The 12,241-nt window shown below is 58.1% G+C and overlaps 1 protein-coding gene across 2 annotated transcripts in view; it reads right to left on the bottom strand.

The window, feature by feature from the left end:
• Window positions 1–12,241, bottom strand: part of CHID1 (chitinase domain containing 1) — a 28,536-nt gene that overhangs the window by 15,300 nt on the left and 995 nt on the right. The window contains exons 2-8 of one of the 2 annotated variants that reach the window (XM_045770768.2): window positions 4,039–4,192; window positions 3,679–3,796; window positions 3,398–3,547; window positions 3,011–3,143; window positions 2,293–2,337; window positions 1,709–1,815; window positions 1,315–1,376 (exon numbers count right to left, since the gene is read on the bottom strand). In XM_045770768.2, the coding sequence (XP_045626724.1) occupies window positions 1,315–1,376; window positions 1,709–1,815; window positions 2,293–2,337; window positions 3,011–3,143; window positions 3,398–3,547; window positions 3,679–3,796; window positions 4,039–4,076 (653 nt within the window). In that variant the 5' untranslated portion in view covers window positions 4,077–4,192. The remainder of the gene's footprint in view (window positions 1–1,314; window positions 1,377–1,708; window positions 1,816–2,292; window positions 2,338–3,010; window positions 3,144–3,397; window positions 3,548–3,678; window positions 3,797–4,038; window positions 4,193–12,241) is intronic. The other variant, XM_045770769.2, reaches the window with a different exon arrangement.

The raw sequence follows: 12,241 nt of genomic DNA, 5'->3' as shown, positions 1-12,241 counted from the left end.
ACATAGCAATGTGCCCAGAGCCGTCTGCCATACTGGATGCTCTCTGCCCCCACTCCACCTGGCCCCTGACTGCCCTGCTGGCCGCCCCCTCATCACGCAGCTGCGGCTCAGGTAAACGCCCACCCCCTGCAGAGAGCTGGGACAGAATGAAGCTGCCTGGTGAGAAGCTGCAGGGGAAGGTCTCCGGCTCCACATCCAGAAGGTGCTGGAAGGTCATTTTGTCAGGGCTGTTGCCTGGGAGGAGAGGTGAGGAGGGTCTCTCTGCCAAGAGCCAGGACTCCTGGCACACTGGCCCTGTACCAGCTCCTGACAGACACAGGAAGACCCCCAACGTGGCTTGCACGATCTTTACCCATCCGCCCCCACAAAGTGGGCCTCAGGGCCCTCCCAGGGCTAGGGGCTTGGGCCCAAGTGCGGAGGGAGCCACGGCTGCCCAGACAGGCCAGCCCCTCCAACCCTGGGCAGGGAGCCCCCAGGCATGCCTGGCTGTAGGCACAGATGCCTTCCACCCGCACTCGGAGACAGGAGACCTGCTTGGGGACGCTGCCTCTGAGTGGGCAGAGAGTGACATGCAGCTGCAAGAGGACAGAAGGCAGTGCTCCCTGCTGGGACAGGCAGGCAGGGAGAAGCAAGGGGGAGGGCGGCTCAGGCTTTGAGCTGGGACTCCTTCAGGCAGGAAAGGGAGGGGATGGCTAGTTCTAGAACCAGTGGTAGCTGGCTGCCAGGCTCCGCTGCCCCTGCACCCTGTGGGTTACACCACCGCTCTGCCACGCGAACCCCGAGACACCCTGCTCAGGAGAGCTCGGTACCCGCTTGGTCCTTTGTGGGCCTGACCCCCCATGTCCCTGACAGAAGTGGGGAGTGGCTGCTGCAGGTGACACCTGACCACTCCCACCTTGCCTGGTCACTCTGGTCACAGGCAGTGTGGGTGCCACCGCAAGGGGAGGGGCGGCTGACTCTTGTCCTAGATGATTCCGTGGACGCACTCAGCAGACCTCTTCTCAGCAGAGGAGCTCCTGCTCACGTCCAAACCTGACCCTGCTATCACCACCTGGGCCGCAGGTCTCTCCCAGGGCATTGCGGGGAGACGCTTGTTACACTCCCTTCACCGCCCGCACAGGCATCCAGGCTGGCAAAGCAGCAGCGCGGTCAGAGCCGGACACTGGCTCTTGGCTGCTTCGAGGTGCCATCCCTGCCCCCGGGTGTAGAAGGGGGAAGAAGGCCCTCCCCACGATGGCCTTCCCTCAGCCCTTCCTCCAACCTCCTCCAGGACACCATGGGGGGAGGGGCAGGAAGAGCACAGAGCCCACTCACACATGTTTCTGGCCCAGCAGCTGGCTCCAGACCTCCACCACGAAGCCGTCAAAGTGCTGGCTCTGAAAGGCATGGGGCAGGTGAGGAGGGTCTGATGACCCGGGAGGGGTGGGTGGGAAGGCAACACAGACCAGCCACCGCCACCCACGCTGAAGCCGCTCTTTGAAGGGGGCAGTGTGGCGGTCCTCACAGGAGCCAGGAGCAGAGGGGCTCAGTCTCGTGTGTCCGACACTCACGTGCCTCTCCAACCCCAACCCCTGGGGGCCTGAAGGGCCAGGAGGGCAGTGGGCAGCCGGGTACCGCCCAAGGGAAGCCTCCCCACCTCAGAGGACCTCTGTGGTCAAGAGGAAGCCTAGGGCAACCCGTGCTGACCCCATGCAGTGCCAGGCCTCACCTTGGCCACCTGGACCATGGTCTTGCCAAGCTCTTCTATCTCGTCCTCGCTGTCCAAGACATTCCGGAAGTCCTCATGAGTCCAGTCCTCAAATAGGAGTCGGGGCACTTGGGGAATAGACCCACATGGGGACTGTGACCCCTCCGTACTTGGCCCACCCTCAGGGCACCCCTTGGCCACCACAGCAGAGTGACCACACAGCTGAGCACCCACATGGCCTGGCCAGGGAGCGGCATCGGGTAACGCCGACCTCTTTTCCCCCTCACACACCAAGTTTCCGAGTGCCCAGACCCCAGCTCTGCCAGCCCACCACTGCCTGGCTCCTGCTGGACGTCTTCCACCTTGATCAGTCCCCACCTGGCCCCAGCCCCCGTGGCTCCTGTCCGCTGTCACCTGTTCGCTCGCTCCAATCCCCAGACCCTGCTAATCCTGCTGTACTTTGGGAACACCCTTGCCAGCGGGGAGCTCCAGGACTGGGCAGGGTAGGGCTGGCATCACTCTCAGCCTGGTCCTGCCAGGGCCTCCACCTCACACATGTGGCTTAAGGGCTGGGTGCCCTGACAGCCCAGGCCCACTGGACTTACCTATACGTAAGCCCTTGGCCTGCTTTCTGACTGCCCGCATCCACCCTGTGGGACGGGAGAGGACAGTCAATGCAGGGACCCAGCTCACCCCCAAGGAAGGAAACATTGGGGCTCCTGCAATGAAGTGCGGAGGGGAGGCAGCAGGAGGGAATCTGTGGGTCCAGCCCTGTCTTCCTCTTCCTTCTCGGCCCCCCCCCCCCCCCGCAGAGCAGCCAGGGCAGGTGAGACCTCTGGGCCACTAGGGACAAAGTGGTGGCATTGGCCGCATCTAGAGAAAAGTGGCCTCCAAGGGGGCTAGGAGTGTTTCTTGGAGCTAAAGGGTGCCTGAGGGCCAGATCCCAGTGCTGCCCAACCTGTGGCCTCTGACACTGTGCTCCCAGCACTGAGGGATGGCTTCAGGTCTCAGAACACCACAACTAGCTAACACGCTCTCTTTCCAAACCCAAAAGGGGGACAGCTATGTGAACTTGGGTGTGTGCTCACAGAGGTGGCTGCCAAGACAGCCAGGCCCTCTGGACACCTCCTCTCTGGACCCTGTGTACAAACTGCCAAGGGGGACAGGGTTTGGGCCAATGGCAGACAGTCTCACACTTGTGCACACACACTCAGCTACACACAAACTCCCAGAGTTGCACCCTCACACTCACATGCATGCAGTCATGCACTCACACCCTTCTGGGCCCTCAGGACGGGCACAGATGGGCAGCAACATGAGAACCTTGGTCCACGTCGTGAAGGCCTGTGACCTCAAACATCTCCCGACCCCGCCGCTTCAGCTGCAGCCACACGGGCGAGATCTGCGTGAACTTGCCCCCGAAGACCTTTGCAACATCGTAGCCATGGCTGTTCCACTGGCAGAAAATGGAGAACAGGTAAGCACACTTGGAGCCGGGGACAGAGGGTCCTAGAGCCACCTCTAGACCGAGACACCACAGGACCACCTGTGCCATGCAGGACAAGACCCCAGAAAACCCTTGGGATGGCTGTCACTTCTTTGGGAGGGCTCTCTCCCTGGGGACCTACACAGCCGCAGCCCCGGGAGGTGAGGACTCCAGGGGCGGCCTTGCCCTTGGGACCTCCCTATCCGCCCCAGGGCCTGGCTTACTGGAGTGACGTAGCCCAGGACGTCCCCAGCAAAGTGCTTCTCCCGGGCCTTCGCTGAGCAATAGCTACGATGCTCCAGGACCACATCCTCAGCCCTAAGGTCCGTCACCACCAGACCCCGGTCTTGCACAGGCTTCTCTGAAAACTGAGTCTGAAATAACAGCAACAGGACAAAGTGGTCAGGGCCTGCCGTCCACAGGCAGGACGCGGGACCCCGAGGAACAGCAATGGCCCTCAGATCAGCCAGGCACTGTGTCCTGGGATCAACATGGTGCCACTCACCAGAGACCACAGGGAAAGGCCCACCCTTGAGGAGCTGACAGTCCCTGAGGACTCACTCTTCCATCCCAGAAAAACGGCATAAAGGCATGGCATGTCTCTTCTCTGATCCACTCGACCCCTGCAAATATCATAGAACTCCACAAGGCAGGACAAGAGTGTGGCCATGGGAAGAAGCAGAGGTGGGGTGAGGGCCAAAATCGGGGCCAGTGGGGGTGGGCACACCCTCAGCCCCATCGCCAGAAGCTGTTCCCTCTCAGGCCATCGGCTACAGCCCTGGGCAGTACCACAGAGCGCTGCATCACAGGCCACAACACGTGACTCCAGGGGGCGGGAAGAGGCCAGTTCCCACAACATCCCTACCTTCTCCAGCAGCGTCTTGGAGGCGGCCTTTTTGGCATCGGACTTTGACAGAGTAGTGTGAACGGAGCTGCAGGCCAGAGCGAGCCAGAGCGTGCTGAGCAGCGTCCTCATGGTGGGAGTATCACAGTGCGGTCCAACCGCGGGGGCCAGGGGGCTGTACAGAGAGCAGAGCACACATGACCCCCAGCAGTGTAGGGTGTCCCCTCTGCCAAATGGAGCACCTCCTAGGGCCTGGGTCCTCATGGCACTGGCCTGGGCACTGGACCCAGGACAGAGCCCTACCCTGGGCCAGCCCTAGCGGCCGGCCCAGTCTCCAGCACTGCTGGGCCCCTCGTTCCTCAGATGCCCGGAAAGGGCCTCCTTGCTGCTAGTCGGAAAGCCTTCCCCCCCAGCTCAGGGCTGCCCTGTCTACGGGTGCCATCTAGGAAAATGGTGGCTGCCCCCAACAACCCAAAAAAACCCAGGCTACTGGAGGGCTTAAGTGTAATACAGCAGTGCCATGGAAAGGACTAGAAGAAAATACAGGTGCCTGCTTCTGTAAACTCAGGGCAGAGAAAGCCCTTCCAAGTACGTCAGCAGTGTGGAGGTCAGGGAAGAACACGCCAATGGAATTTATTATCTAGAAATGTGACACTTTAGGGGCGCCTGGGCGGTTCAGTCGGTGAAGCATCTGCCTTTGGCTCAGTTCATGGTCTTGGGGTTCTGGGACTGAGCCCATGTTGGGCTCCCTGCTCAGTGGGGAGTCTGCTTGTCCCTCTCCCTCTGCTCCTCATCCCCACTTGTGCACGCTCTCTCTCTTGCTCTGCTCTCTCTCTCTCAAATAAATATATACATACATAAATAAATAAAATCTTAAAAAAAGAAAGAAATGTGACACTTAAGGGGCGCCTGGGTGGCTCAGTTGGTTAAGTGGCTACCTTTGGCTCAGGTCATGATCTGATCTGATCTCAGGTCCTGGGATTGAGCCCAGCATCGGGCTCCCTGCTTGGGGGGGGAGGGGGTGCGGTTGGGGAGCCTAATTCTACCTCTCCCTCTGCTTGCCGCTTCCCCTGCTTGTGCTCTGTCAAAGAAATAAAATCTTAAAAAAAAAAAAGGAAACGTGACACTTTCATTTAGGAAACAGAAAAGCAAATTTAAAGAAATACTAAACCAGAAAAAAAATAATTAGAACGTACTTCACAAAGCATTCCTACCCATTATCTATTCATAATGAGCAAAGAACTCTTACGAATCAAGAATAAGAGGCTCCAGTAAAAAAAAAAAATGCCCCACTACAAAAATACAGGAAATGAAGAGGTGTAGTCATACCTCTTAGTACACAAAACCCCAAACTCTGTAACACACAGGTGCCCCATACAGACAGGCTATCACAGATACCCTGTAAAGCCAGCCAGGCATACCCCATAATAGATACCCCATAATAGAGATACTGTGTAATACAGACACATTGTAACATAGAGATATGCCATAATGCAGAAGTATCCCATGTTATACACGCCCAAGATACAGAGATGCCTGTAATACACGGAGATGCCCTGGAGTACACAGAGACACCCCGGAATACACAGAGATCCCCTGGAATATGCAGAGACACCCTGGAATATACGGAGATCCCCTGGAATACACAGAGATGCCCTGGAATATGCAGAGATCCCCTGGAATACGCAGAAGCGCCCTGGAATACACAGAGATCCCCTGGAATACACAGAGACACCCCAGAATACACAGAGATCCCCCAGAATATACAGAGATCCCCCGGAATATGCAGAGACGCCCTGCAATATACGGAGATCCCCTGGAATACACAGAGATGCCCTGGAATATGCAGAGATCCCCTGGAATACGCAGAAGCGCCATGGAATACACAGAGATCCCCTGGAATACACAGAGATCCCCTGAAATATGCACAGGTGCCGTGGAATGTGCAGAGATCTCCTGGAATACGCAGAGACGCCCTGGAATACACAGAGATGCCCTGGAATACACAGAGATCCCCTGGAATATGCAGAGATCCCCTGGAATACACAGAGATCCCCCAGAATACACACAGACATCCTGGAATACACACAGATCCCCTGGAACACGCAGAGGTGCCCTGGAATATGCAGAGATCCCCTGGAATACAAAGAGATACTCTGAAATACGCAGAGATAGCCTGGAGTACACAGAGATGCCCTGGAATAGGCAGAGATCCCCTGAAATACGCAGAGATGCCCCGGAATATGCAGAGATCCCCTGGAATACACAGAGATCCCCTGACATACGCAGAGGTATCCTGGAATATGCAGAGATCCCCTGGAATACGCAGAAACACCCTGGAATACGCAGAGACACCCTGGAATACGAAGAGATCCCCTGGAATACGCAGAGACGCTCTGGAATACACATAGATCCCCTGGAATACGCAGAGATCCCCCGGAATACACAGAGATCCCCTGGAATATTCAGAGACGCCCTGGAATACGCAGAGACACCCTGGAATACACAGAGGCGCTCTGGAATATGCAGAGATCCCCTGGAATACGCCGAGATCTCCTGGAATAGGCAGAGACGCCCTGGAATATACAGAGATCACCTGGAATACACAGAGGCGCCCTGGAATACACAGAGGCGCTCTGGAATACGCAGAGATCCCCTGGAATATGCCGAGATCTCCTGGAATAGGCAGAGACGCCCTGGAATATACAGAGATTCCCCGGAATACACAGAGATGCCCTGGAATACGCAGAGATCCCCTGGAATAGGCAGAGATGCCCTGGAATACGCAGAGATCTCCTGGAATAGGCAGAGACGCCCTGGAATACACAGAGATCCCCTGTAATACACAGAGGTGCCTTAAGCCCCAGAAATAGCACCTCAGCTTCACCAGCAATTAAAGGAGTAGACACGCAGCATTGGTGAGGACTGAAGAGTACGATGCTGATGGCGTGGACCTGGGGCAGCAACCATTCTCACGAGTTGTTCCTGGGAATTCAATTTGTGAAAATCTTGTGTATAACAATCTAGTCATAAATATACTTTCCAACACGTTTCCCTTCACAAATCACACTTTGGGGGACTTCTGCACTTATGTGGAGAACGCAGGAGAAGGTTCATCACAGCACCGTTTAAACAGAATGACGCACACTTCGGTACGCTGGAGTATGGACAGGCGCTACATGCTCACCGTGCACTGGTCAGTGCAAATGCTACAAAATGCGCACATGCAAAAGGACCCCAGCTTTATTGAAGAATTCCTATGTGTATACACACCTACAGAGAAAACTACATCAAGGGCGATGCTAAAAAGTAAATGAGGAGGCTATCTGGACTGCTGATCATTCTGTATTCTTGGCTTTAGCTCTATTTTCTGGCTTTCCCGCACTGGACTATTATGAGCCTGCAGGTCTCTTTTAGGTTCTGCCCCCACCCCCTCTCCCCCAGCAATTCTGCCTCCTTGCTTTCACTCTCTGGGTAGCCAAGTAACAAGCAGGCCCAGGCTGGCTCTAGTCCTTAATGAGGCTTTAAGGTGTGCAAGTGTGTTGGTCCACAGACTCACGGCCCCGGTGGACTGCCCCCTCCAGACCAGATAAGGAGCCACTTGGTGGCAGAGCCAGAGGAGACCCCACAGGTCCCAGGGTGGGGGGGCAACCTAGCCTCCTGCCCAACAGGCAGGCATGTGGCCTTTCCTCTGGCTATGGGGTCACTAGAGCCCCAGCCAGGCAGGGTAGGCCCTGTCAGGTGCTGATGGAGTCAGACCCTCAGCAGTGCTCACCCCTTCATCCCTTCCACTCTGTTGACCTCCTGGCCAGGAGCCTGTTTGTACCTCGTCCAAAACCTTCCTCTCCAGCCACTTCCCTTCACAGAGCAGCACGGGTTGCACAGCTTTGGGCTGTCACTTCCCAGGGCAGCTGCCCTCGGCAGCAAGCCTGCAGACTGAGTCTCCTGATACACTCACAGCATACCTGCGCGAGGCCGTGGGAGAATAAAGCCTGGGGTGAGGCGTCCTGGAGGTCCCTCCCCATGAGGCAGGGAGGCACAAAAGGCTGGCCCAAGGGCTTCACAGGAGGACAGAAGGGACAAAGCTGCAAAGGCAACTCTGAAGGGACTGTGAGGAGGGATACAAAGACCCAGGCCCAGACTGCCATCCTCTGTGCCCTCCCCTCCCCAGCAGGCCCTCTCCTGACACTTTTTGGCAAACAGTCCCTGCCCCCTCCCATCTTGTGACCACAGCTCTGATTGGGCTCCCTCAGTCACAACAGAGGGCAGGTGGCACAGAACTCACCTGGTTAGGCTGAGATCGTGGCTGCCAAGCTATGAGGGACTAACTCCAGGAAGCCTGGCCACCAAGAAGCCAGAAAGACACCTGAACAAACATGTTCGCACGAGGGGCTGCAGAGCCAAGAGGACAGCTGTGCAAGCAGGGACAACCGCACCTGCTGGCAGGAGCCACATGGAGTGAGACGGAGGGCCCACTCTGCCAGGCACCCCGACCTTTGACTCCAGCCCTCCGGTTCCACTCCATGACCTCAGTCTCCTCCTCAGCTCCAGGGTGGAGGTCTGGGTTACAGAGGATGGAAGGTATGAGAAACCAAGCGGGAGGGAGGTCCTCAAGCAATCCACAGTGGCCTGGGGTGTGCCCCAGTAGCCTTCTCACCTGCTGTCCATGGCCTGCTGCCCCACCTGCTGCCCACCCACCCAGAAACCCCTCGACCTATGGCTCACCCGTCCCTTGACCTATGATTTCACATTATAGGGAAGGAAGAAAGAGGAAAGGGTAGAGATGTGGCTTGTCTGGGGGAAGGGAGATGGACCCCGCCAGGCTCTGTACACAGTGAAGGGAGCATTGGAGAGAGCCAGACTGAGCTCAAGGCCTGGACTGGCACTGCCACTGACTCTGCCAGTGGCAAGCGCCAGGATGGAGTGCGATGGTATCAGGAGCAGGCTGCTCATGAGTGCTGGGTTACTCCCTGGCTGGCCATGAACTCTCCAGACCGAATGCCTGATACGTGGTGATGAGGACACAGTGTGTGAGCTGCCGTGATATGTGGCGTGCTTGGGCAGCAGGAAAGCCCTTGTCTGGCACCTCCCACAGCTCCCTGCTATGTGGTGGGCCCAGCCATCCTACCCAAGGCCTGTGGGCAAATTCTCCCACGTACTCTGCAGAGCCCCTGCTCTCATGTCAGTTTTTTCCACACACACCAATAACCTCCTTTAGGCAGCACGGGCCCTGCAGAGTGTGGTGTATAGTGACCACTTCATGTCTGTGGTCACCCAGAGGGGCCCTGGGAGGCAGGGGTCTCCAATCTGCTCTAACAACTGAGAGGCCCACTATTCCAGGGGCTCCAAGCTCGTGGGAGGATGGTTTCAAGTGTGTTGACCAAAGGACAGCAAGTCACAGCAGTAACTTTCAAATGTTTTTTGAGACCCACAGTAAATGTGTCATAGCCCAGTACATGTGTGCATGTGCCACATGTGCATACGCATTTTATGAGTCCACTGAAAGCCGCTTATCAGAGCTAACCATGCTCTGTGATACACTGACAATTTTCCTATTTCATTTTTAAGAAACTGATTTTTAGGGCCACCTGGGTGGCTCAGTGGGTTGAGCATCCAACTCTTGCTTTGGGCTCAGGTCGTGATGTCATCAGGGTCGTGGGATCGAGTCTCCCTGCTCAGCGGCGTGTCTGCGACTCTCCCTCTGCCCCTCCCCCCACATGTGCTTGCCTGCTCACTCCCAAAATGGATGAATCTTAAAAAAAAAAAAAAAAAGGAAATTGATTTTTACCCGTCAAATTGGTCTCACTATTCAGTAATATGCAGTTTGAGAAATGCTAACCAATGTGCCCTGAGTGTGTCACCAACACGCTGCTGGACCGTGAGTCAACTTTCTGGTTAACAGAGTACGGCTGTTCCCGCATCAAGTGTAATAGTCAGTCACACACATTCTTGCCTTTCAGCACAAATCTTGGAGCCAAGTGCATTCCTAGGTGAGGGGTGAGTGCACTCTGGGAAGTGAAGGCAGTGTGAGAGGCAGGACAAGCACAGCCCTGGTGACATTTATTGACCACGTGCTACACGTCAGGCCCTGGGACACAGGAAGTGGACTAGATCCCGCTCAGAGGTGAAGAAGCTGCAGTGCTTGGCCACGGTGCTACACTAAGTCAACAGAGTGATGGACACAGGACGCCACAGATGGCTCAAGATCCATTTTTGCCACCAACCCATTTGTCCCCTAGCTCTGTGGGAAGCGAGGAGCCGACAAATCACCCTCCAGTGTGGAAAGTCTAGAGCTTTCAAAGCACAAGGCCGAATGAGGAGGGATCCGGCCTAGTGTACCCCAAATGAACACGGAGCCACCTGCCCCGCATTCTGGCTTGGCCTCTGGGGACAGGGTCTCTCTGTCTCATCCACCTGCTCACACCAACCTCAGTCACACACAGTGTGCTGTCACCCTCATTGTCTTCACTCAAGTGCTTATTCTTACTCCCACACTGTCTTGCACAAACTGGCTCTCACACTTCCACTCTCACACCAGTTCTCTCACAGGCCCCCCACGCTCACCCGCTCTCTCACACCAGCCCCACACGCTCGCACCCGCTCTCTCACAGGCCCCCCACGCTCACACCCGCTCTCTCACACCAGCCCCCCACGCTCACACCCGCTCTCTCACAGGCCCCCCACGCTCACACCCGCTCTCTCACACCAGCCCCCCACGCTCACACCCGCTCTCTCGCACCAGCCCCCCACGCTCACACCCGCTCTCTCACACCAGACCCCACGCTCACACCCGCTCTCTCACAGGCCCCCCACGCTCACACCCGCTCTCTCACACCAGCCCCCCACGCTCGCACCCGCTCTCTCACAGGCCCCCCACGCTCACACCCGCTCTCTCACACCAGCCCCACACGCTCGCACCCGCTCTCTCACAGGCCCCCCACGCTCACACCCGCTCTCTCACACCAGCCCCCCACGCTCACACCCGCTCTCTCACAGGCCCCCCACGCTCACACCCGCTCTCTCACACCAGCCCCCCACGCTCACACCCGCTCTCTCGCACCAGCCCCCCACGCTCACACCCGCTCTCTCACACCAGACCCCACGCTCACACCCGCTCTCTCACAGGCCCCCCACGCTCACACCCGCTCTCTCACACCAGCCCCCCACGCTCGCACCCGCTCTCTCGCACCAGCCCCACACGCTTGCACCCGCTCTCTCACACCAGCCCCCCACGCTCGCACCCGCTCTCTCACACCAGCCCCCCACGCTCGCACCCGCTCTCTCACACCAGCCCCCCACGCTCACACCCGCTCTCTCACACCAGCCCCCCACGCTCGCACCCGCTCTCTCGCACCAGCCCCACACGCTTGCACCCGCTCTCTCACACCAGCCCCCCACGCTCGCACCCGCTCTCTCGCACCAGCCCCACACGCTTGCACCCGCTCTCTCGCACCAGCCCCACACGCTCACACCCGCTCTCTCAAAGGCCCCACACGCTCGCACCCGCTCTCTCACACCAGCCCTACACGCTCGCACCTGCTCTCTCACACCAGCCCCACACGCTCGCACCCGCTCTCTCACACCAGCCCCACACGCTCGCACCTGCTCTCACACCAGCCCCACACGCTCGCACCCGCTCTCACACACCAGCCCCACACGCTCGCACCCGCTCTCTCACACCAGCCCCACACGCTCACACCCGCTCTCTCACACCAGCCCCACACGCTCGCACCCGCTCTCTCACACCAGCCCCACACGCTCACACCCGCTCTCTCACACCAGAGCCACACGCTCACACCCGCTCTCTCACAGGCCCCACACGCTCACACCTGCTCTCTCACACCAGAGCCACATGCTCGCACCTGCTCTCTCACACCAGCCCCACACGCTCGCACCCGCTCTCTCACACCAGAGCCACACGCTCACACCCGCTCTCTCACAGGCCCCACATGCTCACACCCGCTCTCTCACAGGCCCCACACGCTCACACCTGCTCTCTCACACCAGCCCCACACGCTCGCACCCGCTCTCTCACACCAGCCCCACACGCTCGCACCTGCTCTCACACCAGCCCCCCACGCTCACACCCGCTCTCTCACACCAGCCCCACACGCTCACACCCGCTCTCTCACACCAGAGCCACACGCTCGCACCCGCTCTCTCACACCAGCCCCACACGCTCGCACCCGCTCTCTCACACCAGCCCCACACGCTCGCACCTGCT

Source organism: Ursus americanus, chromosome 24 (genome assembly GCF_024610735.1).
Source record: "Ursus americanus isolate L20-20 chromosome 24, mUrsAme1.1.p, whole genome shotgun sequence".
NCBI classification, from domain to species: domain Eukaryota; kingdom Metazoa; phylum Chordata; class Mammalia; order Carnivora; family Ursidae; genus Ursus; species Ursus americanus.
The sequence above is the reverse complement of the archived record's forward strand: the minus strand, read 5'-3'. Positions and strand labels throughout refer to the sequence as shown.